The sequence below is a fragment of the Bacillus rossius genome, chromosome 1, assembly GCF_032445375.1.
Source record: "Bacillus rossius redtenbacheri isolate Brsri chromosome 1, Brsri_v3, whole genome shotgun sequence".
Taxonomy (NCBI): domain Eukaryota; kingdom Metazoa; phylum Arthropoda; class Insecta; order Phasmatodea; family Bacillidae; genus Bacillus; species Bacillus rossius.
Window position 1 is genome coordinate 6,574,927 of NC_086330.1, and position 23,685 is coordinate 6,598,611.

Genomic DNA, 23,685 nt, shown 5'->3' on the forward strand with positions numbered 1-23,685 from the left:
CTATTAAAATAGTTTTATGGACAAACTGTAGACTTCTTGGACACACAATTCCTACCGCTTGACGGAATATAATGTGAATGAAATACTATAGTAGACTACAATAATCCTTCCGAAGTTGCAATAACTGTCTTGTTCTGTCTTCGCATGTTTGTTAAACCCTGGAAGGTAGGTCCGGATTTGCGATACGACCGAATATTTGTGGCCAATCTCCGTGTTATTTTAAACAGTTTTAAAAAAGAATATCGCCTATCGAGGAATTTATTTCCCTCGGAAGAGTGGTTATCTTGTTTGGCCTGCACACGGAGGTGGAAGTGGGGGTCGGTATAGGTAATCGATTAGTCGATTAATTCCAGCGCACGAGAAGCTCTCGAGGGGCTGGTATCGACTGTCGCCCGCGGAGCGAGCTGCCTGCGCCTGGCCGGTGACGTCACGTCCGCCCCCGCTGACCGGGGCAGAAGAGAAGGGGGGGGGGGAGAGTCGGGGCTTTGAAAAAAGTCTGCTCGAAGTCCGCGGACACTCCGGGCTAGCTGGTGGTGTTGGTGGTGGTGGGACCAGTATTGGAAATCCCTTCCTTCGATTCTCCGTTACCTACTCTCTCTGGCAGAGCCGCCTCCGTCATTGGACCAACGATTACTAGAGACCGGAAAAATTCGCGAAATAATTTCGCGATAGGCTAAAATACAAATAGTTATACCTCAGTGCTGCCTCTGCTATTGGCTCACAACTCACCTGGATGACTCTGGGCCAATGAGAAACACCTGACCCAAAGCTTTATCGAATCACAGGCTGCTACGTTGGGACGTCTCTCAAGACAGCAGCCAATGAGTGGGTGACATTTCAACGAGTGTAAGTAGAACTATGGAGCTCATCCTGCAGGTCATTGAACCCGCGAATATTTTCGGTCCTTAACGATTACACTGTACAACATGGAAAAAAAAAGTCCTTTAGATGAAAATATTTGTTTATTGTGTAATTTTGGCTGAAAATAAATTATCTGTAACTATTATTATTTTGACGTGATAACGTCTTATAAATTGATGAACGCCGGCTGCATTCACGAAAAAACATGACTTATTGCCACGTTCCGCCAGAGCCTAGCGTGCAAGAACCGGCCAACCACCGTGCGAGAAAATCTTCGGTAATATCAAAACCGGTTAGTGCGGGCTTTTTTTACTAATTGTTCGTGATTATATTTAAACAAATTATTTAAATTAAATTTGCATAAACTGTAATTAATATTTGATAATTAAAAAGTATGCAATTTTTCATCAATGTTTTCTTATGACGTTATCACGTAAAATTATAGTCTGTAAACCGACTTTACAGACAACCCCCTTTTTTTTAATTAACCACGCACTATTTTCCCAAAAATCCACATTTTGACTTTTTTACGTATTCTCTCTGTGCCGGGGAAAGAATTCCAAGATTGCTATCAGACAGATCAACAGAATTGTTTCATAGGGAATAAAAATCAACTGTTCATTTCCAGTTAAGTGCCGAAATTCACATAGTTGACAAGTCCCACACGCACTAATACTCACTGTACTTGCAGTTTTGTTCACAAATTAGGCGGGCAAACCTCGGAAACATTTCCATGCATTCTTAAACGAATTCTTCGTAATTCTAAATTGTTTTCTCCAGCCATGCACTTTTGGGAAGGGTTTTCTAGTCCGAACAATTAATTCCGAGTCCGGAAGAAAATTTTCTACAAATAAAACACAGGCCAAGACACCGAGAATTCACCTATATAACCTATATAACCTATATAACGGACATGCCAACTAACTGAAAGCAGTTCTGAGAAATGAGAGAATATTTTTCTTTATTTTCAGATGTTTCTTCCCACTGTATTATGTTGCTGATTGGAGTGTTGCTGGTTGGAAAATTCTAGTGACATTAAGTGTGAAGTGTTCAAGTATTGTAACGTTCAGTGCATTGTAATGATTCGTGAGTGTAAAAATAAGATGGACTTATTTTGTTATTTGTGTGAAGAATTTACATTGTAGCTTGTCACCATTAGTTAAAAAGGCTTATGAACTGTACTTTGGGTGTAGAATTGGGGACCAGGGTAAGTCCTGGACTCCACATAAATGCTGCAATTCGTGTTCCAGGAATCTGATAAACTGATTACAAAGAAAACGTAATAGATGGAAATTTTCAGTACCTATGGTTCGGAGCGAGTCGACCAGTCGTGTAATGGATTGTTATTTTGGTTTGTTTGACAGAGGTCAAGTGGTTATTTTCAAAATCCAAACATTGTATTCAGTATCCAAACTTACACTCCGCTATGTGACCAGTTCCTCATTCTGAAGAACTTTTATCTGCAGATCCAGATAAATATACTATTGATTCAGAGGAAGACACCTTCGATGACCCAAACCATTAAGATCCTGACTTTCAACCATTTACATTTTTGACAATTTCACATCATGAAATCACACAGGCAGAACTAAACAATCTTGCACGGGTCTTACAACTCTCTCAAACAGACTCAGAATTTCTGGGTTCTAGGCTTCAAGATTGGAATATATTAGAGTAAGCTGTAAAAATAAGTTCATTTATAAGACGACGAAGTCATTTTGTAGACCATTTTGCGGAGAAAGAAGACATGTTATATTGCTGTGATGTGAATGTCCTATTGGGACAGGCATTGGGACATGAACATAATCCAGCAGAGTGGCGCCTGTTTATTGACTCTCCAACATTAGTCGCAAAGCAGTGTTCCTCCTTATAGTCAGTGTTTGTCCGTCTGTTCCTGTAGCATATTTTACAGCTAAAAAGGAAGCTTACGAAGTTATGGGTGCTATACTGAAGTTCTTTGAGTACACTACATTCAAATGGCAAATCTGTGGAGATTTGAAAGTCATTGGGATATTAACAGGAATGCGACAGGGATGCACTAAATTCGGCTGCTCTCTGGGAATGGGACAGTCAAGACAGAAGAAAACCATTACATCCGTAAACAGTGGCCTCCAAGAAAATATTACCTTCCTGGCACCATACACATATCACATGAACCACTTGTGAATCCGCAATGTGTATTTCTTCTGCAATTGCAAATTAAACTCGGTTTGATGAAAGTATCCGTAAAAGCTTTGGACAGAGAAGGAGTGGCTTTCTTGCATCACAGGAACAAATTCCAAAATTTAAGTGAGGCAAAGGTAAAAGAAGGAGTTTTTACTGGCCCACAAATTAAAGAAGTCTTTCATGATGAAGCCTTTTAAAATAAACTGTAAGAAGCAGAAAAAGCAGCTTGGCTGTCATTCAATTATGTGTACTCACATTTCCTTGGAAATGAGAAAGCTGAAAACTACGAAGATCTTGTTGGTGACATACAGAAATAGTTTGTGTTATAGGTTTCAATATGTCATTACAACTATAATTTTTTGACTCATATCTGGACTTCTTTCCTCAAAACCTTGCCACAATTAATGATGAGCATGAGGATAGGTTTCGCCAGGACATCTCTATGTTTTAAAAGCGTTTCAGTGGACGATGGCATTGAAGTATGCTAGCTGAATATTGCTTGACTGTTATCAGGGACACAATAATATGTGCCTACAAGAGGAAACGGCCAAAAAAAGAGTCATTTTAGAGTTTTTGTGTTCTATAAAATCAAGCCTTTGTTACATTTTTCTGTAACCAAACTGTATACATATAAGCAGTAGATCTCCTAATAAAACGGTACGTGATGGACCATTTTGGGTTTGATGTATGAATCAAGCACTTTTTTGTTTATGCAGAATCACATAATTTTATATAAAGGACAGAAAAAATTTCAAATTTGTTGTACAGTGTTACAAGCTTCTGTTTCTTTCTGTTTCTAAATCATAGCAGTTTGTTTAGATTTGTATTTTTACTAATTTATTCAATGCCACTTTTGTCTTTGTTCTAAGTGATTCTTTTCCTATCCCAATAATGTTGAAAAAATTGTACTATTAAGCTATAAATATGTCTTTGCACAGTTCTTTCTAAAACTGTAGCATTACACAAAAACGAATTGATGTTGATGGGACAAAAAGTGAAGTTATGTTAATATTCGTGAATAATTAGAATGTTATGTACACAATGCCTTAATGAGTACTAGTACTGGTATAGATTTAAATACCATGAGATGTTATATTTAGGGACCGGAAAAATTCGCGGGTTCAATGACCTGTAGGATGAACTCCATAGTTCTACGTACGCTCGGTCAAATGTCACCCACTCATTGGCTGATGTCTTATGAGACGTCCCAACGTAGCAGTCTGTGATTCGATACAGCTTTGGTTGAGTGTTTCTCATTGACTCAGATTCCTCCAGGTGAGTTGTGAGCCAATAGCAGAGGCAGCACTGAGGTATAACTATTTGTATTTTAGGCTATCGCGAAATGAATTCGCGAATTTTTCCGGTCTCTAGTTATATTTTATTTAACATCATAAAGTACCTGACAATATGAATGCTCAATGTCTATAAAATTTTCGTGGCAACCATTGTGAAGTGCCTCTAAAAATGTTAGTAAATCTAAAATTTTAAGTCACTAATAACATTGAGGAACTACCTGTGAAAATCTTATATAACCACCGACTAAGACATTTATTTTATCTGTTTCAAAGAGCCAAGATACTTTGCTTTGTTAAAATGCATTTCCTGAACTTATCATTTGAAGATAAACTTAGCTTTGTTTATGGCAGCCCACATGCTTTATCACTGCTAATGTCAAATGCATGAAAAACGAGAAACACGAGTCGAGGATAAGCAGCTGTAATTTAAAACAAGATACAAATTGCACCTCCATTTAACAAGTTGACTCGCGCCAACGACCATATAAAAAGCATGATACGAGTTGTGACTGCTTCCCTACAGCGATGAGGTGAGCACACGGGGGCATCGGGCGGTGTCAGTCGATCAGGCGCAACCGACTGCAGAACAAGTAATGGCGACGGACGGAAATATTCCCAACTGGGTGGAGGCCAAACTCCTGGACCTTTTGGAGAGGGGCGGGTTCTTGTCAGGGGACAGAGGACCAGTGACGAGCTCCTTGAAACTGCTGAACAGCGATGGTCTCTGCTCGTCGATGTTCCGAGCAGTGGTAGAATCCGGACGGGTTAGGTACAACCTGATGGTGAAGACACTGCTGAACTGGAGATTCGACTACTACGCGGACATGTTCATCAACGAGTCTAGAATGTACCAGGAGGTACTTCCAGGCCTGTTGGGAGGACACCCCGAGGTTCATCCTTTCATCCCAAAGTGCTACGGCGCGATGGCGGAACCAGGTGAAGGTGTGATACTCATGGAAGATCTGTCGCTGCAAGGGTTCACTCACGCTCCCAGGACAATGGATCTGGAGCACATCTGTTTCTCCCTGAAGGCCCTCGGGAGATTCCACGCCCTTTCTTACGCCGCGAAGAAGACAGATATGCCTAAATTCCTGCAGGAAATAGTGCACCGAATACACGGTGCGCTCAAGGACGAGTACACCCAGTTTTTCATGGGAATGATCATCAGAGAGTCTTCTCTGCACGCGATTCAGTTGTTCTCGACGCGGTTCCCCGAAGAGGCCGACAAACACTCCGACGCCATCAAGTCGCTGAAGCAGATGATCGACGACAGCCTGCCGAAAATGTTGTCGTCTGCGCTCGCCCAAAGTCCTCTCGCCGTCGTCTGCCACGGGGACTTCACCAGGAACAACTTGATGTTCAGGTACGGGGAGGACGGGAAGATAAGCGACGTCAAGTTCGTGGATTTCCAGATGTCTCGGTACTCATCGCCCGTGGTGGACATCTCCTCCGTCATCTGCATCAACACCTCCCCGGAGCTGAGAGCGGCCCATCTGCCCGACATGCTGTCCGCCTACCACGGGGGCGTGGTGCAGTCGCTGTCGGAGTCGCTGGACTGTCCTCCGGAGTCGCTGGAGGGAGAGTTCGGCCTGGAGGCCTTCCAGCAGGAGTACCGGAGAGGAGTGCTTCACGGCTTCTGCGTGGCTTCCTTCTTCACGCAAGCCGCGCTGGAGGGCCCTGGTTGCATCCCTGTGCTGGGGAGTAGCGACACCCGGACAGCAGAGGACGTGCTACAGTTCCTGAGAGACAAGCGACTGGTTTACAGCGAGGAAGTCAACAGGCGACTAGCAGTTTTGGTGAAGGAAGTGCTGGATAGCAACTACCTAGAGCCTCTCATCTCATATCTTCAGCCACCCGAATGAAGAACACGCATGCCTATTTATTAGAGACCTTAAAATTTCAAATATTCAGCGATGAGCATAGGCTCAATCTCTCGTGTCTAAAATTGTACCGTGGTCCTATGTTTAGTGGTAGCTTTAAAGACGAGAAGAAAATGTAAGTCTTGAAATGAGTCGTATGTATATTTTTGAAGTTATACTTCTTTAGGCGCGTTATGAAAGAATGACGAGAATGAAAATTTAAGATGCGCGCGCATCACTGTAACACAAAATTAACAGGTTGAAGCTGCCCACTAAACCGCTCATTAAGTCTCGAAAAAAAGGCTACCAACAAAATAGAAATAGAACCTCTATAAGTCGCGCATGTTGGTACGCTCGTCGCCTCTGATTACTGTTTTCATATTTATAATATTTATCCACATGTTTCTAGTTTCTACATTCACAACACATGTTTTAGTTTCATACAATTGCGAATTATATATGTGCTAATAAATTATAATCTGTAGTGTTTTAAACTGAATATTTTGATTAATATTATTTACTATTCGTAAATATTAGTAAAAAAATTATGCCTTTATACTTTTTCAAGTGCTCCAATATAATTGAGATTAACTATCCGTATTTATTATTTATTCATATAAATTAAAATATTATTATTTAATATAATTAATACTAAATATTATTAAATTGTTAATGTTAAATATTTATTATTGGTTATTTAATATTTACAAAATAAATGAATAAATTAAAAAAAACATTTAATAAAAAATTGTGATAAAAATTAAAATCGAACAGCAAATTAAAAATTAATTTTTAATATTTATTATTAAATTGAATAAATAATAAAAATTTATAAAAATGAATGAACAAATTTAATGAAAACTTTTTGATAAAAATTAAAAGTGAGTATTAAATTAAGAAAATAATAAATATTTTAAAAATTAATAAAATAAATTTAATTTTTTTAATTTATTATTCTATTTATTTATTTTCTTTTAAAATAATAAATAATCAATAAAAATATTTAAAATTAAGAATATTATAATATTTAGTACAAATTATGTCATATATATTTATTATTCTCTAAATTTATTTATTTAATTTTTCAAATTTAAACTGAACTTTATTGACTGTGTTGGCTATATTTTTCCAGCCCTTTTATTATTTTATTGTAATTAATTATTTGCATGCAATTAAAAACTATTTTTTAATGATGCCAAAGAAGTATAACTTCTCACGTGCGTACATAAGTACACGCACCCATTTTTTTTCTATGAACTTATTATTACCTAAGAATTTTCCATATCTTTTTTCAACAATGTTAAGTTGATTATATTAAATTATGTGTACGTGAGTGTATTCTAAGTCAAGCCTGTCACAAAATTCTGTGGGTTTTTGTGGTATCCATGTATAGGTCTGTTGGCTAGTGCACACTTTCATTCCGAGCATGTTAATATTTAACTATATTATTTTGAATTATGTAGCATGGGTGTGAGTTTATTAAAATCTTTCATCTTTTCATAAATAAAAATTGGAAACTACTGCAACCACACCAATGTTGTAGTAATCCATAACAACTATTAGCAGTATTTATTAAAATTATCGCTGCATTTTAAAATATTTTTACTACGTCGAGCCTTTAAATAATAAAATAAAAGTAAAAGTAAATTAAATCGTCACTGAGTTGATACAATCCTAATTTATTAATGCTTTGTATTTTCAATGAGAGGCTGATTTACTTAACCTTCTCCCTTAGTTCCTCACCTGGCATAGTATATTAATATAGATTAATAACTAGATTTTAATAAATTATTTATCGTATCAACACACAAAAATATTTGACTGTACATTTTTCAGTGGGTCTAAAGTAAATGTTAATGTGAATAACATAATGTTTTACCACTTATATACATATACATATATATATATATATATAACATTTTTATGCATTTACAATATGACCTTCAAAAGTCACTTGTCATCTAACTAGAACAGCAAAAAATTTATATCATCATAATGTCATTTCTAGAATTATATTTTTGCAATAACAGATTAATAAAACTGATGGTTAGGGACCTGAAAAATTCGCTGTTTCGATGACCTTCAGGATAGTCTACACAGTCCTCTGTATACTCGGGCATATAACGCCAGTTCGTTGGCTGCTGACTTGTGAGTAGTCTCAACTGGTTTGCCCGTGATTCGTTACTTCTTTGGTTTAAGGTTTCTCATTGGCCATTTTGCGCCCAGACGAACAGTGAGCCAATATCAAAAGCAGCTTAAAGGTATAGGTATATTAATTTCAGACTATCGCGAAATGAATCAGCGAATTTTTCCGGTCTCTACTGATGGTATGTTACACCGTGAGGGTGCAGTGGAGTTACTCTCAGAGTCACTGGACTGTCCAGAGTCACTGGAGGAAGAGTTCAGCCTGAAGACCTTCCAGGAGGCGCACCGTAGAGGAACGCTGTACTATACATTGTCCTGGAGGGCTTGGATATCGCGCCCGCGATTGGCAAGCCTGGCATCTGGACACCTGAGGACTTGACGCAGTTCGCCAAGTCCAAGCAACCCGTGCATGGCCACAAAGTCAACAGGCGGTTGGCGGTCCTGGTGGAAGAACTGCTCGAAGGGAACTGCCTGGAACCTCAACCTCACACGTCAGCTGTGCACCATCAGCGTGGGAAACATCTGTGCTTAGAGTTAGAATTTATAGTTCATGTGTTCATGTGCAGAATATGCCACATTTCATTTGACAACCTAATATTTACTCTCAGTGTAGCTATATCTGACAATAACATATCGCAAATGATTTTTTTTTTTAATTTAATACAATACAAATAATAATGTGACGATTGGTAACTTCATAGTGGGTTTATAATGCACGTTACGTCAAGACTGCAGAATTTCGAAACGCGCGCAATCATCTTAGAAGTGTACATAATATTTTTTTTTCTAAACACCAATAAAAATATTTTTTTTTGGTACTGTTACTTGATGCAAATTCACAAAAATAGTACTAGAAACTACTAAAAACGTAGTAATATGTTTTTGTAGTTTGGGTATGAGTCTTTATGTCTATTAATATAAAGAATTAATTTTAGATTAACTGTTTCAAGTAATAGATTGACTATTCCTCATACATCATTAACTTTATATTTGTACATTGTTTAGGTATACCAGAAAATTTCTAATGTAAAGGTTTTTCCAGACATTTTACATGCCACCTAATATCGATTATTTGCACAATTTTAATTTTGCCTCGATTAAAAAAAAAATCAGATTTCCCTCAGTGCACAGTATGAATAGAAAATAATTATCTTACTGACCCAAATTACAAGCATAATACTTTATGGAGGCAATTTAATTTTATATTCAAGCACCAAATGTCTCTCAATTACTTGATTGTATCCATTCTCGTAGTATCTGCTTTTAAAACAATAAATACACTCCATTAGGAGATAGCGGTGAATCACTAATAAGTATAGTCTACTTAAGGATAGTTGTTGGTTTTGTTGCTTTACATTTTTGCTACAGTTGTAGGCTAAGAATTTTCGGATCTAATATTTTTTCTTTAATTTATTTTATTGCATACCAATCAACCTAATGACTGGTCATCATTTTTATAGGTATGATTATGAGGAGGTCGTAATCTGTATTTCAAAGATCTGCGCCAGAATGTGTGTAGCATACGGACCATAAAACCACAATGCGCGCTCTGTAAGTGGCCAAAAATTAATTCATGCCTTTCGAACTCGAGAAAGACTTGGCAAAGCATGAATTTGCTCTTTTTTTCTGGGTTTGAGAAATTTACATTCTTTTTTTTTTCTAACGGAAGTTGTTTAATTCACACATCCCTGTAGAGAAATTTAACTGCAAGCTACAACAGTCGAGAATTCTGCATTCTACTAAGACTATTTTTTTTCTGTTTACATCGTCACGTTATTATCTTAGTTTTACTGTTATTTAGACGTGTACAATACACTATCGCCATGAAAAATAAACTATACATAATACGTTATCACAAGAGCAATGTTTTCATGATTCGCAAGTGAACTAATCTAAAAGAAAAATTGCCCTGCGCAAGGTGTAAGCAATGCAGACATAATTTACAGCTTGTTCAAAAGTAACATAAATGGGATGGCATTATCATATCAGAATTAGTAGTCACTAGCAAGATGATTTAAAATATGCAAAGTTCTGGTTAATTGTCACTACCGCAAACAGCGGAAATATACTTGCTCTAATTACTCATGGATACAATTAATTATATTTATGTTCGTGTATTATATACCATACTGAAAATATACTACTAATATAAAAATGTGTTACTTCCGATGTTTATTATTTAATCACGTCTTTACCACTAAACCGATTTGAATAAAATTTAGAAAAGATGTGTTCCACTCACTGGATTTACTCATATATATCTTAATATATATAAATCTCGTGTCACAATGTTTGTCCTCAATGGACTCCTAAACCACTTAACCGATTATAATAAAATTCGCACACCATGTGCAGTTCGATCCAACTTGAGAGATAGGATAGTTTAAATCTCAAATTATAGTCGCAATTTTAATTTATTGCGATTTATAAAAGCGAAATACCACTCACTGACTCACTCATCACGAGATCTCTAAAACTATAAACCCAATTGACTTGAAATTTAGCATAATTATTCATTTTGTGATGTAGACGCTCACTAAGAACGGATTCTGCGGAAATCCGATCCCAAGGGGAGTTTCGGAGGGGGGGGGGGGTAATATATCAAAATTTCCATTTTTTGGTAGGAAATCACCATGGCAACGGCTGTTGCTTTGTTGATGCTTCATTCGTCTCTATGACAACGACTATTTCATTGTTAGTGCAGTCATCACCGTTGAAATTTAGCTGGTATCTAAATATCAAAAATTACCCTTTTTTTTCAAGTATTTATATTTTTCAGACTTGAAACTTCACAGTAATGTTCCTTACGTTACGCAGGATGACATTTTCCGAAAATTAGATCCCATGGGTGGTTAAAACAAGGCAACAGGATTTTGCATTGTTCATGCCTTCTGCGTCTCCATGGCAACGGGCATCGCGCGGCAGTGGCGTACCCACAAGGAGGGGCATGTATAATGAGCGGCGCAAGAGTGATCTGCCTGTAGACTGCCGTAGCGAAGTACGGGTACATCAGTTGTACGTTGCGTGCACGAGTCGGGAAACCATCGGTGCTATTCATTTTCTCTCCGGTACATTATACAGCATTGTAATAAATTTTCACTGATTTTTTTATTATTTACCATTACTGTAAATGGGTGATGTGGCTTAATTTTTTTCCATTAGTATAGCCGTGCGAAGCCGGGTCGGGCAGCTAGTATATATATATATATATATATATATATATATATATATATTTCACCAATATATGTATAATTATAGAATTCCAACCCTAAAAGAACGAAAATGTGGTTATTTTATTTGTATAGTGATTGTATGGTGAAACAATTATAGAAGGTAAGATATTGTGTATTAATAATTAACACACACAAAAACTACTGATTCTTTTTACCACTTTATAAAATACCCCCTAATGAGGTGATTAAGAGGTTATATTTAGTTGATAACAAAAATCATTTATCCAAAAATAATTAAGTTGAAGTTCAGATATTGGGAATGTGTAAGTAACAAAATAAAATTACTTACTTCGCTTTCTATTGTTCCTAATTTATACGCTAAAGGTTAAGGACTGAGCATAATTACATACATAACGAGTTACGTAAGGTTTGTTTTTCAGTTTTACAATAACACTTCTAGAAGGCGAAATGGGGGTAAGATTGTTATTATAATTAACAAAAAAAACATTCATATATCCGAAGCTAATGATGTAGAATGTGAGATATTGGTAGAGACCGGAAAAATTCGCTGGGTCAATGACCTGTAGGATGAACTCTATAGTTCTACGTACAATCGGCCAAATGTCACCCACTCATTGGCTGCTGTCTTGTGAGACGTCCCAACGTAGCAGCATGTGATTCGATAAAGCCTTAGGTTGGGTGTTTCTCATTGTCTCAGAGTCATCCAGGTGAGTTGTGAGCCAATAACAGAGGCAGCACTGAGGTATTACTATTTGTATTTAATCTATCGCGAAATGAATTCGTGAATTTTTCCGGTCTCTACTAATATCTATTATAATTATTTATCAAAAAATAAAGTAATAATTATTAATGCAAATAAATTATACATAAGGGAAATTAACATCACAAAAACTCCCGTGAAAACGGTCAGGATACTAAACCTTCCACAGACAAACCCTGTCAGCGACATTGGAACCTTAAAAATAACCTGACGTAGTTATACATACGTGATTGTAATCTCACTTATATAAATGCACTTGACAATACACTTGAAAAAGTTTATAAATACAATTTATTTCACTAGTACTCACAACAAATAAATGTTTTAATTATATGGGCCATTATTCAGTATCAATATAAGTTGTGACATCGGCGCCTGATCTCTTCCCCTCCACTGGCTGGATCCCCCGGGTCGTTACCACAACGCCGAAATACCATAACGCCGAATGTCGAAATTCACCACAACGCCGAAATACCATAACGCCGAATGTCGAAATTCACCACAACGCCGAAATACCATAACGCCGAATGTCTAAATTGACCACAACGCCGAAATACCATAACGCCGAATGTCAAAATTGACCACAACGCCTACAGCTAGAAAACTGCTGTGTACCACAACGCCGAAATAACAACTGAATTAATTTGTGTGTGTTTCTTAAATGTACATTAACGCCGAAATACCACAATCAAACCTAACCAAACATAACATAACCTAACCTAGCGTAATATAACCTAACCTAACTTAACCTAGCCTAACCTAACCTAGTCCAACCTAACCTAGTCTAACCTAACCTAGTCTAACCTAACCTTTGTGGCAGTCCTGCAATGACATTTTTCGGCGTTAGTGTATTTCGGCGTTGTGGTATTTCGGCGTTGCGGTGCGTCCCCGGATCCCCCAAGAGACTCGAATGGAGAGACAGACCCGCCAATCGGAGAGATGTTGCTCCTGTGCAGACTTTCACATCATCATTCCGCGAGGTAAAAAAAAAACTGTCTACATGAATATTTACCTGGGGAAGAAGACTTATTTACCGTGAAATTTGATCTAAACTGAACATTTTAATCGCTACTTTTAGACTAAAAATTAAACTTTTAATACAAATTGTTTTCTTTCACATTTTTTGTGTTCCAACGAATGGTGAGGAAGTACATTCCACACTACCTCAAAAATTCCGATATTTAAATTAAATTTTTTTAACTTCCTCTTTTATCTCTTCCTCCTCCTTCACGGGGCTCTGACGTCGCGCTGAAGATCGTCGCAGCTATTCCAGGCATCCTCCAGGGAAGTTACATCGCTCAGTGCGTCACGGGTTACACGGCAACCGACCCTGAACCTGAGCGCGGTCCATGGCCCTGGGGTTCTGAGCTGGACACGAGGAACAACTCTCTTTCCTGCCAGCTTGTCTCGTCGGCAGGGATCCACGCGCAACTTAGAAACACACAACTTAGAACAGTCATAACTAGAGACCGGAAAAATTCGCGGATTAATTTCGTGATAGGCTGAAATCCAAACACGTGTACAATTCTGCTGGTTTTGCTATTGGCTCGAAGTTTAACTTGACCTCTCTGGGCCAATGAGAGATTATCGACCAAAGAATAATCGAATCACAAGCTACCTAGTGGAGACGCCTCACAAGTTAGCACCCATTTAACACACGTGTTTGCTTGAAAAATGAAGAGGATAATGGAGGCTATCCTACAGGTAATTGAATCCGCGAATTTTTCCGGTCTCTAGTCATAACTTAGAAACACACGACTTAGAAATACCATAACTTATAAACATTTAACTTAGAAACACACAACGCCGAATAATAAACATGTTAGGAACATCATAACTTATAAAACACGTAACTTAGAAAAACAAAATGGCGAATAATAAACATAGGTAACTAAGAAACACACAACTTAGAACTGTCATAACTTAGAAACACACGACTTGTAACTACCATAACTTATAAACATTTAACTTAGAAACATACAACGGCGAATAATAAACATGTTAGAAACATCATAACTTAGAAAACACGTAACTTGGAAATACACAACGACTAATAATAAACATAACATAGAAACACACCACTTAGAACTGTCATAACTTAGAAACACACAACGCCGAACCATACAACTTAGAATCGTCTTAACTTAGAAACGCACAACTTAGCTCAGGCATGGCTTAAAAAATTATATCTTGTATGTTTCTAAGTTAAGTGTTCCTAAGTGATGACAGCAACCCTGGTTGGCATCTCAGATCATGCCCCGCTGCTCTGAGGGGACATGAGGATCATGGCACAGCTTCGAGTCCGATGGCAGGGCGCGCGCGCCTGTCACGTGACAGAAGCGTGTTGGCCACGTGTTCATAATATGATGAATTAGAGACCTGAAAAATTCGCGGATTCAATTCGTGAAATGCTACAATTCAAATAATTATACCTTAGTGCTGCTTCTGCCATTGGTTCACTGTTAATCTGGAGTAATGAGGGCCAATTAGAGACCCTCACTCGTAGAAGTGTCGAATCGCACAGGCTACCCAGTCGAGACGACTCACAAGTCAACAGCCAATGAACAGTTTGGATTTGCCCGAGTGTTTAGGGGATAGTGGAGTCCATCCTGGAGGTCATTGAACCCGCGAATTTTTCCAGTCTCTAATGGTGATTACTAAGAATTGTCCGCTGTGCTGAAGTTCCTTGTTGGTATCTAAACACGTCCTAGTTCAGGCGAGTCGAAGGTTCGCTCCGTGTGTTGCACGACCCAGATGGCCCATGTGACTGAACCCGCCATCTCTTGAGACACTGATGTTTCTCTGTGGTCGAGCAGAGGCCGTCCAACTGTAGCACCTCAGGGAATCCGACAATACACTGTGTCCATAAATAACATTCAATAGCTAGAGACCTGAAAAATTTGTGAAATCATTTCGCGATAGGCTAAAATACAAGTAGTTATACCTCAGTGCTGCCTCTGCTATTGGCTCACAACTCACCTGGATGACTCTGAGCCAATGAGAAACACCCAACCAAAGCTGTATCGAATCACAGGCTGCTACGTTGGGACGTCTCACAAGACAGCAGCCAATGAGTGGGTAACATTTGACCGACTGTACGTAGAACTATGGAGTTCATCCTGCAGGTCATTGAACCCGCGAATCTTTCCGGTCCCTATCAATAGCATCAACATTAGTCGATTTAGAGTGTTGCTTCAAAGTCGCAACTAAAGAGTGACTCAAGCTGTTTTAGATAAGTGGATGCGTGAGTACTGCTTTGTTGTTTTCTCCTAAGAAAAACGGCAATTAGCAGAGGGTGAACCTGTAAACTTTATTTTGCAACAGGATGGAGCCCCTCCCCATCGGAATCTCTCTGCCAACGTCCCTGACAGCTGGATTGGTCGTATTGGTCGAGACGACAGAGCTCTTTTTTTCGCTAGCCTGCACGTTTACCTGACATAATATAATCGAATGTTTCCTTTTTGGGCTCTATAAAATATCGTGTATACGTTCCACCGCTACCTAATGATTTTCCAGAGTTCAGACATAGAATTGAAGTGGCTGTTAGTTTTATTACTACGGACGTGTTAACCAAAATGTGGGAAGAATTGGACTTAAAGGTTAAATGTGTGCCGTATAACTAAATGTGCTCATATTGAACATTTGTAGAGACCTGCAAAATTCGCGGTTTCGATGGCCTTCAGGATAGACTGCACATACCCCTGTACACTCGGGCAAATAACGCAAGTTCATTGGCTACCGACTTGTAAGTCGTCTCAGCTGGTTTGTCTGTGATTCGATCCTTCTTTGGTTGAGGGTTTATAACTGGTTGAGATTCGTCCAGATGAACAGTAAGCCAATAGCAAAATTATCTAAGAGGTATATGTGTTTGAATTCTAGCCTATCACTGAGTGAATCCGCGAATTTTGCAGGTGTACGTACAGCTGAAACATTTGTTAAAAACGGCCGCCTTATTGGTGAGTGTAGTACACTGAAATCTCCCTCCCTTTTGGTTTCACCCCCCTCGTCTATAAGCGGATCTTACGCTCCATCTGTGTACTTCCCTCGTCCCTGAGTGTCGCTATGGCAACGGTGAACGCCCTTTCACCTGCACTGCAATCCAAGAGTGGGACGGACTATAGCTGAGGGGCGAAGGGAAGCCTTCTTTTCACAGACGAGAGAATCGAATGCCCGATCGTGCATCTTCGGGTTTTTTTCTTTATTTTGGACATCCCATGATAACTAATGGTCGATTAGGTTAGGTTAGCTACATTATAAATACTTTAAAACATTGTGGACGGTTGATTTGGTCAGGATAGCTACATTAAAGATAATGTGAAATCATGTAAACGGTTTCCTAGCCCTGGATAGGTACATATTAAAAAGTTATTTGCTAAGCAACCATAAAATGATTTTACAGTATTTTTAATGTAGCTATACCTACCTAATATAACCAACCATCCACAATGTTTTAAAGTATTTATAATGTAGCTAACCTATCCTAATCGACCGCGGAATTTAATGCCACACCGGTTTATACAATGAGATAGAACGGGAAAAAAATGCGAGCGTGACTTCGGGGAACTTCTGGTGTGGCTCTTTCGTCTGTGAAATAAAGGCTTCCAGAGGAGCGAAGGGGTGTGAACAGGAGGGGAGGGGGGGATAAGGTCACTGACCCGAGCGTAATTAGCCCGGATTATCTGGAGCGCCGTGGAGCGGGGTCGACTTCTTGACTTCTGTGAGGGGAGCTCGGGGCACAGACAACTGTGCGTCTGAGTCTGTGTGCCTGTATCTGTGCAGCAGACCGCAGGACACTTGGAGTCAGCAGACGGCATGCCGCTACGTGGTTGCAGTCGTTTAACAACCGCAAAAACAACGCGCATATAGTGCTTAATAACTAGAGACCGGAAAAATTCGCGAATTCATTTCGCGATAGGCTAAAATACAAATAGTTATACCTCAGTCCTGCCTCTGCTATTGGCTCACAACTCACCTGGATGACTCTGAGCCAATGAGAAACACCCGGCCAAAGCTGTATCGAATAACAGTCTGCTACGTTGGGACGTCTCACAAGACAGCAACCAATGAGTGGGTGACATTTGACCGAGTGTACGTAGAACTATGGAGTTCATCCTGCAGGTCATTGAACCCGCGAATTTTTCCGGTCCCTATTAATAACGTCTGATGATGGTAAGTAAAACATGATTAGGATATCGGGCACTTTTATAAAAACTTAATTTAAAACTATTTCCGAAATTAAAAATATATATACTTCTGCCAATATTTTGGGCGTCCAACGAAATATGGCGTAACAATTAGCTGAAAAGTAAAAGACGTCATACAGTTGCCATGCAGTTACGCAGACGTGGTCTCCCCTGGCGGGATATTCAGGGGCGAAGCAAACGATCATGTCCGTTCCTGAGTGACGTCACAATCTGTTAGACGGAGACACAGATACGTGCGCAGAAACTAACCTATAGGCCTATATAGAGACAGGAAAAATTTGCGGATTATTTTCGTGATAGGCTAAAATTCAAACACGTGTACAATTCTGCTGGTTTTGTTATTGGCTCGAAGTTTAACTTGAGCTCTCTGGGCCAGTGAGAGATTATCAACTAAAGAATCATCGAATCACAAGCTACCTAGTGAAGACGCCTCACAAGTTAGCACCCAATGAACACGCGTGTTTGCTTGTAAAATGATGAGGATAATGGAGGCTATCCTAGAGGTAATTGAATCCGCGAAATTTTCGGATCTGTACACACACACACACACACACATGTATATATATACATATATATAAATATAAACTGTGAGTGAATATCTGTTGCACAGAAACAAATGTCGGGGAGGTTTCAAGTCAATATTTTAAACAAAACTCTCAAATGATAATTATGAAAAAAAAATCATCAATGGCTAGAGACCTGTAAAATTCGCGATTTCAACTCCCTAAAGGATAGACTCCATGATCCTCTATACACTCGTGCAAATTACATCTGCTTATTGGTTACCGACTCGTGACACCTGTTGACTGGAATGATCGTGATTCGCTAATTCTTCTGATAAAGATTTTTCATTGGCCCAGAGTCCTTCAGATAAACTGTGGCCCAATCACTGAAGCAAAATAATGTCAAAAGTACACTGAAAGAAATTTTCGTATATTTTACAAGGAAAATCCTTGGAAACCCTGTTGCCAAGGATATTTCTTGTAAAACTACAAGGCAGAGCTTTGTACCATGTGCGATTTTGCAAGGCTCTGCCTTGTAGTTTTGCAAGAAATATCCTTGGCAACAGGGTTTCCAAGAATTTCTCTTGTAAAAGTACAATTTTTTTTTTAGAGTGTATTTGGACTCTATCCTATCGCGAAATGAATCCGCGAATTTTACAGGTCTCTATCAATGGCGTATAATACCAAGCCTTAAAGCTACGTAAACAAACTGTTTCCTGACCCTTGGTGGAGGTTTTTTTTTTGCTAGAATTCTTTAAGTTATAAATTATGCAATGTACTATGCGATAAATGACTTTTTTTCATTGAAACCCTTCTTCCTCCTTAATTGGAAGAGGGGTTGCGTCCCCGACTCACTCTGGGCGCGAAGGGAAAAAAAAATATTAAAACCAGGCATAAAAAGCTAAACAATATAAATTCCCCACACCACTGCCCAGGGGTCAGGCCAAAAACTTCAAAGGATATAATAGCAGAGTAACCATTAAACAAACAAGAGGCAAGACTTTGGACGTATGTTATTAAAAAATAGAAATTTGCAAAAATAGTATTTACTATACATAACCATACAAGCTTAGTTACAAAAGCTGACGCTAATAATGGCAGCATCTTATCCCCATTTGCGATACTAACAATAACCTTTAAAACATCATAAAAATATAAATACTGATAACAACAAGTATAAAAATATATATGGGCGTGAGGCGTGGCCACTATAAAATATCAAAATTTACTGACTGCCCTAATACCAAAAATTCAAACAAGACAATCAATACAAATATATAAAAAATCTACAAAAATAATACTGAAGTACAAAAAATTTATTTAAATAAAGTTCTTAAACTCTCAATCAACGGTTTAGTCTTTCTTCAGATGTTCGTTGCTAAAGACTTGCCAAAAAACAAAGTTAATATCCTAGGCGTGCGCTGGCTTCCTGACCTTCCTCACCAACTCCAGAGTCTAATGCCACGCCGGGCCATAGGTACGAATTCACAAAGGCGTGAACGATGATCAAAAAAAAATTATCTTATTTTTAAGGAAAACGTAGCAAAAACTCTTCACGTAACATAACTATGTTACCACAGAAGTATTTATCATCTACTTCAAACAAAGTCTTACTTCTTTATTAACTTGCCAATGATTTCATAAAAATGTAGAATGGCCGCACCAACCAACATCAGGCTGCGCATGTAGTCCAATACCGATCGCACACTTTTAATAATACTGCACAAGCTGATTGTATTAGCTAAAGCCAACTTTAAGTATGCAAATTCCGAAAACAAAGTCTTAAAAACAAATTGCAAAATGTTCGTTTCTTCCAAACTTATACTTTTATTACAACTACAGGCAAACGGGCGACCTTTTTAAAAAATCCCACACTGGAACAACGTGTGAAACAAATGGGCCTCTTCACCAAACAGGCTAATAAAAGTTCCGTCCAAATAAAATTTAGTATGGGAAAATACACAGTTCACTAGGTTTGCCAAAAACCAGTGCAGCACCACGAGGGTAAAAATCAAAATCGCGGCCTCTCTTTACCTTGATAACTTCTGTATCACAGGGCAAACCATTGCCCTGTCACCCAGCGTGGAGCCTCCAGCCCAATACTCTTCGTCGCCCGTTGCCGTCCGGCACACCAGTCCGCGCCGTCACATGGCTCTGTCCTCGACGGTCGCTGGCCACATACTCCTCACGGCCCCAGCTGATTTTCACTCCCGGCAAGCCGAATGTCTGACGTCATCCGCCAACCGCCGGGCGCTCGCCAAGTGGTATTTACGTGAAACACAATCGATGTTCTTAAACTCATAATCGATAGCTACCAAACGGCGTATTACTAATTAACAGAAACAAATATAATTAAAAAAATTTACAGATAAATTAACATTAATTAAAAAAGGCGTATAAATACGTGAAATAAAAAACCATGTAAAACTAGAGACCAGCAACAAAAATAAATTACACGTAAAAATGTGGCCCTGCCGGCCACATCATAACAGAAACTTATCTCACTGGTGGTTTAGTTTAATATTCGTAAAATAGACAAGTATAGCAGGAGAAAGCCACAACAACAGAATAATGAACTCTGCTCGATTCAGTATAGGTTTTTAAACTATAGAATGGTAGCGATGAAACCAATTTAAACGCGAAATGATATGCTCATCTGCTTTCGTTTGGATATTATATTTATACTCATATTTCACAAACGAAGCTCTTTAGCGTGTTTTTTTTTAATTAGTGATTTTGAGTCCAACATATATAGAGGGGTTGAATACGACCTGTTGTGTTCAGAGCAGTTTGTAATCCATGAAACAATATCACTTGGTTTATTATGCACTCACCATTTGATTTGAATGCAGCAAGAATAATGTTGACATTTATATTTGTATTCACTGTACATGCAATATTTCAAACATGCACATTAATAAAAGTTACATCTTGGTTTTATGCAAGACTATTATAATTTATTTTAAAGTGTATTTTTGTATAGACAAAACAATTAAGATTTTTCCATCATGATAATAACATTATTCAAGTGGTTGTTAAGGAAAATAATATTTTTAATACTCTTCTCCTTTCTTCAATTTCTTCACGATTTATTTCTTGTGTATAATACATAATATAAATAAAAAATTAAAAGAACATTGTGTATTATTTTACTTTTTATAAATACATCGTTCGATAGTCAACAAACTAAAGACAGTTGTTTGGATTTATTTATTTTATGCTTTCAATAATAACTTAAATTGGATGTATGTTTTGGCATGATTGTATAATGAATTATTATGTTTGTTTTAATTATGACGTTATTTCTACAAGAGTTCATGATTTTATTACCGACTCTGATTTAATCACAATTTTGAATTGGAAGTTAAAAATACCGTAATACCAAGTAAATATCAAATAGATTTAAATGTAAATAAAAAGTCACATCACAATTCAATATCAAGCAGCTGCTTCCAACCCAACGTGATGATTCTTTGAACTATGTAAGTTTAAAAATCATAAGGACGTACAAATAAAAAGATTGTTAAGGTAATGATCGTGAATACCAGTTTATACACGAAAGTCAATACCCCATACTTAGAGACCGGAAAAATTCGCGGGTTCAACGACCTCCAGGATAGACTCCACTATCCTCTACACACTCGGGCAAATGTCAACTGCTCATTGGCTGTTGACTTGTGAGTCGTCTCGACTGGGCATCCTGTGATTCGACACTTCTACGAGTGAGGATCTCTAATTGGCCCTCATTGTCATTACTCCAGATTAACAGTGAACCAACGGCAGAAGCAGCACTCAGGTATAATTATTTGGAGTGTATCATTTCACGAAATGAATCCGCGAATTTTTCAGGTCTCTACCCATACTGAATCTCTGATAGTGAATGTTGCTTCGCTGTACTAACATGCCTTGAGCACAGGGGGAGATATGGACTTGATTATTTTTCATTCGAATGAGATAGAGTGTGTTTATCTTGTTGTGTTGGTAAATTTGTTACACTTTGGAAGCAACTGAACATTTCCGGGAAGCCTTCTTTTCACAGGCGAGAGAGCCAAAACCGGAAGTTCCCCGAAGTTCATGCTTTTTTCCCCGTATCTTTTATGTAGCTATCCTAAACAAATCAACCGTCCACGATGTTTTAAAGTATTTATAATGTAGCTAAACTAACCTAATTGACCATTAGTATCCTTTTATCAACACTGCCATATTTATTTACAATGAACAAAAAAAAAAAACCGAAGATGCACGATCGGGCGTTTGGCTCTCTCGTCTGTGAAAAGAAGGATTTCCAACATTTCCCCTCGTGTCTCGGTTTTGAACCGTCTACTCGCTGCAAGAAGTGATTGTCTCGTTCCTCCTCGAGCTCTTCAATCGCGAGCCGCGGCTGCGCTTCATCAAAACGTCTTGTTATAGTGCACACTAGTGATGGGTCGTTCGTGAACGATTCCTTCAAAAAGAACGAATTTTTGAGAGAACGAAATCTTGCGATTCATTCGCGATGTAAAGAACCGGCTCTTTGAGAGCCGGTACCTTGAAAGATTCGGAAGAACGAAAACTCGGAGAGAACGAGAGAACGAGATGAGAGAACCGGCCACGCGCCCGGTCTGATTCGTTCGTGAAATGATTCATGACGTCAGGAGTCTGAAGAATTAGTAATCACAGCGTGAGCATGTTCACAAGAGCAAACGATAACTGATCAAATAAAATAGGTTAACATGAAAAGTATCTATACCTGAAAATGTCAACTGTTAAGTAGTGGCTTAAAATTGCTTTTTCACATTCACATACACAAATTTGGAAATAAAAAACTAATAAAAGCCGTATGAATTAAAAAAAAACAGGGAAAGTAACTACAAACGTTACCATTTTTGGGTTAATTAATGTATGCACTTCATTTGTCTCTCTTCATACGGTACTGAATCGCAGTAGTAGTATTAAATTTTTGTCGTTTTTTCTCTAAATGTGTTGGTCTACATGTAAACACTTTACTGTCACTAGAGTGTAAATAGCCTGTATATTAATATTTGTAACTTTAAAAGTAATAAAATATAAATAATCTTGTTTCATATACGCAACTGTGATTCACTGGTTACGAAAAGCAATGTTCAAATACAAAAATACGTAGCTAATACTCTAAAGGATGAACGAGTTACGACACCTGATAAAAGAGCCAGATCCCATACACAGAAATGAACGAAATGAACGAGATGAACGAATCATTTCACGGAACTGATCCAAAAGAACCAATTCGGTCAAAAGACCCGTTCTGCCCATCACTAGTGCACACGGACAGGAGCTCTAGGCAGCTCGCTGCTGATACCCGCTAACTTACAATCTTTTACAATATCCTTGCGGGTAGTTATTACTTGATGACATTGCTGTTTTTTACGTGATATCGTCTTATAAATCGATGAACGCCGGCTGCACGCACGAAAAATTCTCACGTTCCGCCTGAGCCGAGCGTGCAAGAACCGGCCAAACCACCGCGCGAGAAAATCTTCTATAATATCAAACAGGTTAAGGCGGTTTTTTAAAACTAATTGTTAGTGATTATATTTAAACAAATTATTTAAAATTAAATTTGCAAAAAACAGTAAATAATATTTGAAAATTAAAAAGTGTGTAATTTTTCAATTACGTTTTTCTTATGACGTTATCGCGTAAAATTATCGTCCGCAAACCGACTTTACAGACAACCACC

The 23,685-nt window shown here is 38.2% G+C and overlaps 1 protein-coding gene across 1 annotated transcript; it reads left to right on the forward strand.

Annotated features, from left to right (window-relative positions):
* The first annotated feature begins 4,915 nt into the window (after nt 1–4,915).
* On the forward strand, nt 4,916–6,184 carry LOC134528618 (uncharacterized). The gene has a single exon (XM_063362370.1). It carries the CDS (start codon nt 4,916–4,918, stop codon nt 6,182–6,184), a length of 1,269 nt encoding a protein of 422 aa, XP_063218440.1.
* Nucleotides 6,185–23,685: the final 17,501 nt, after the last annotated feature.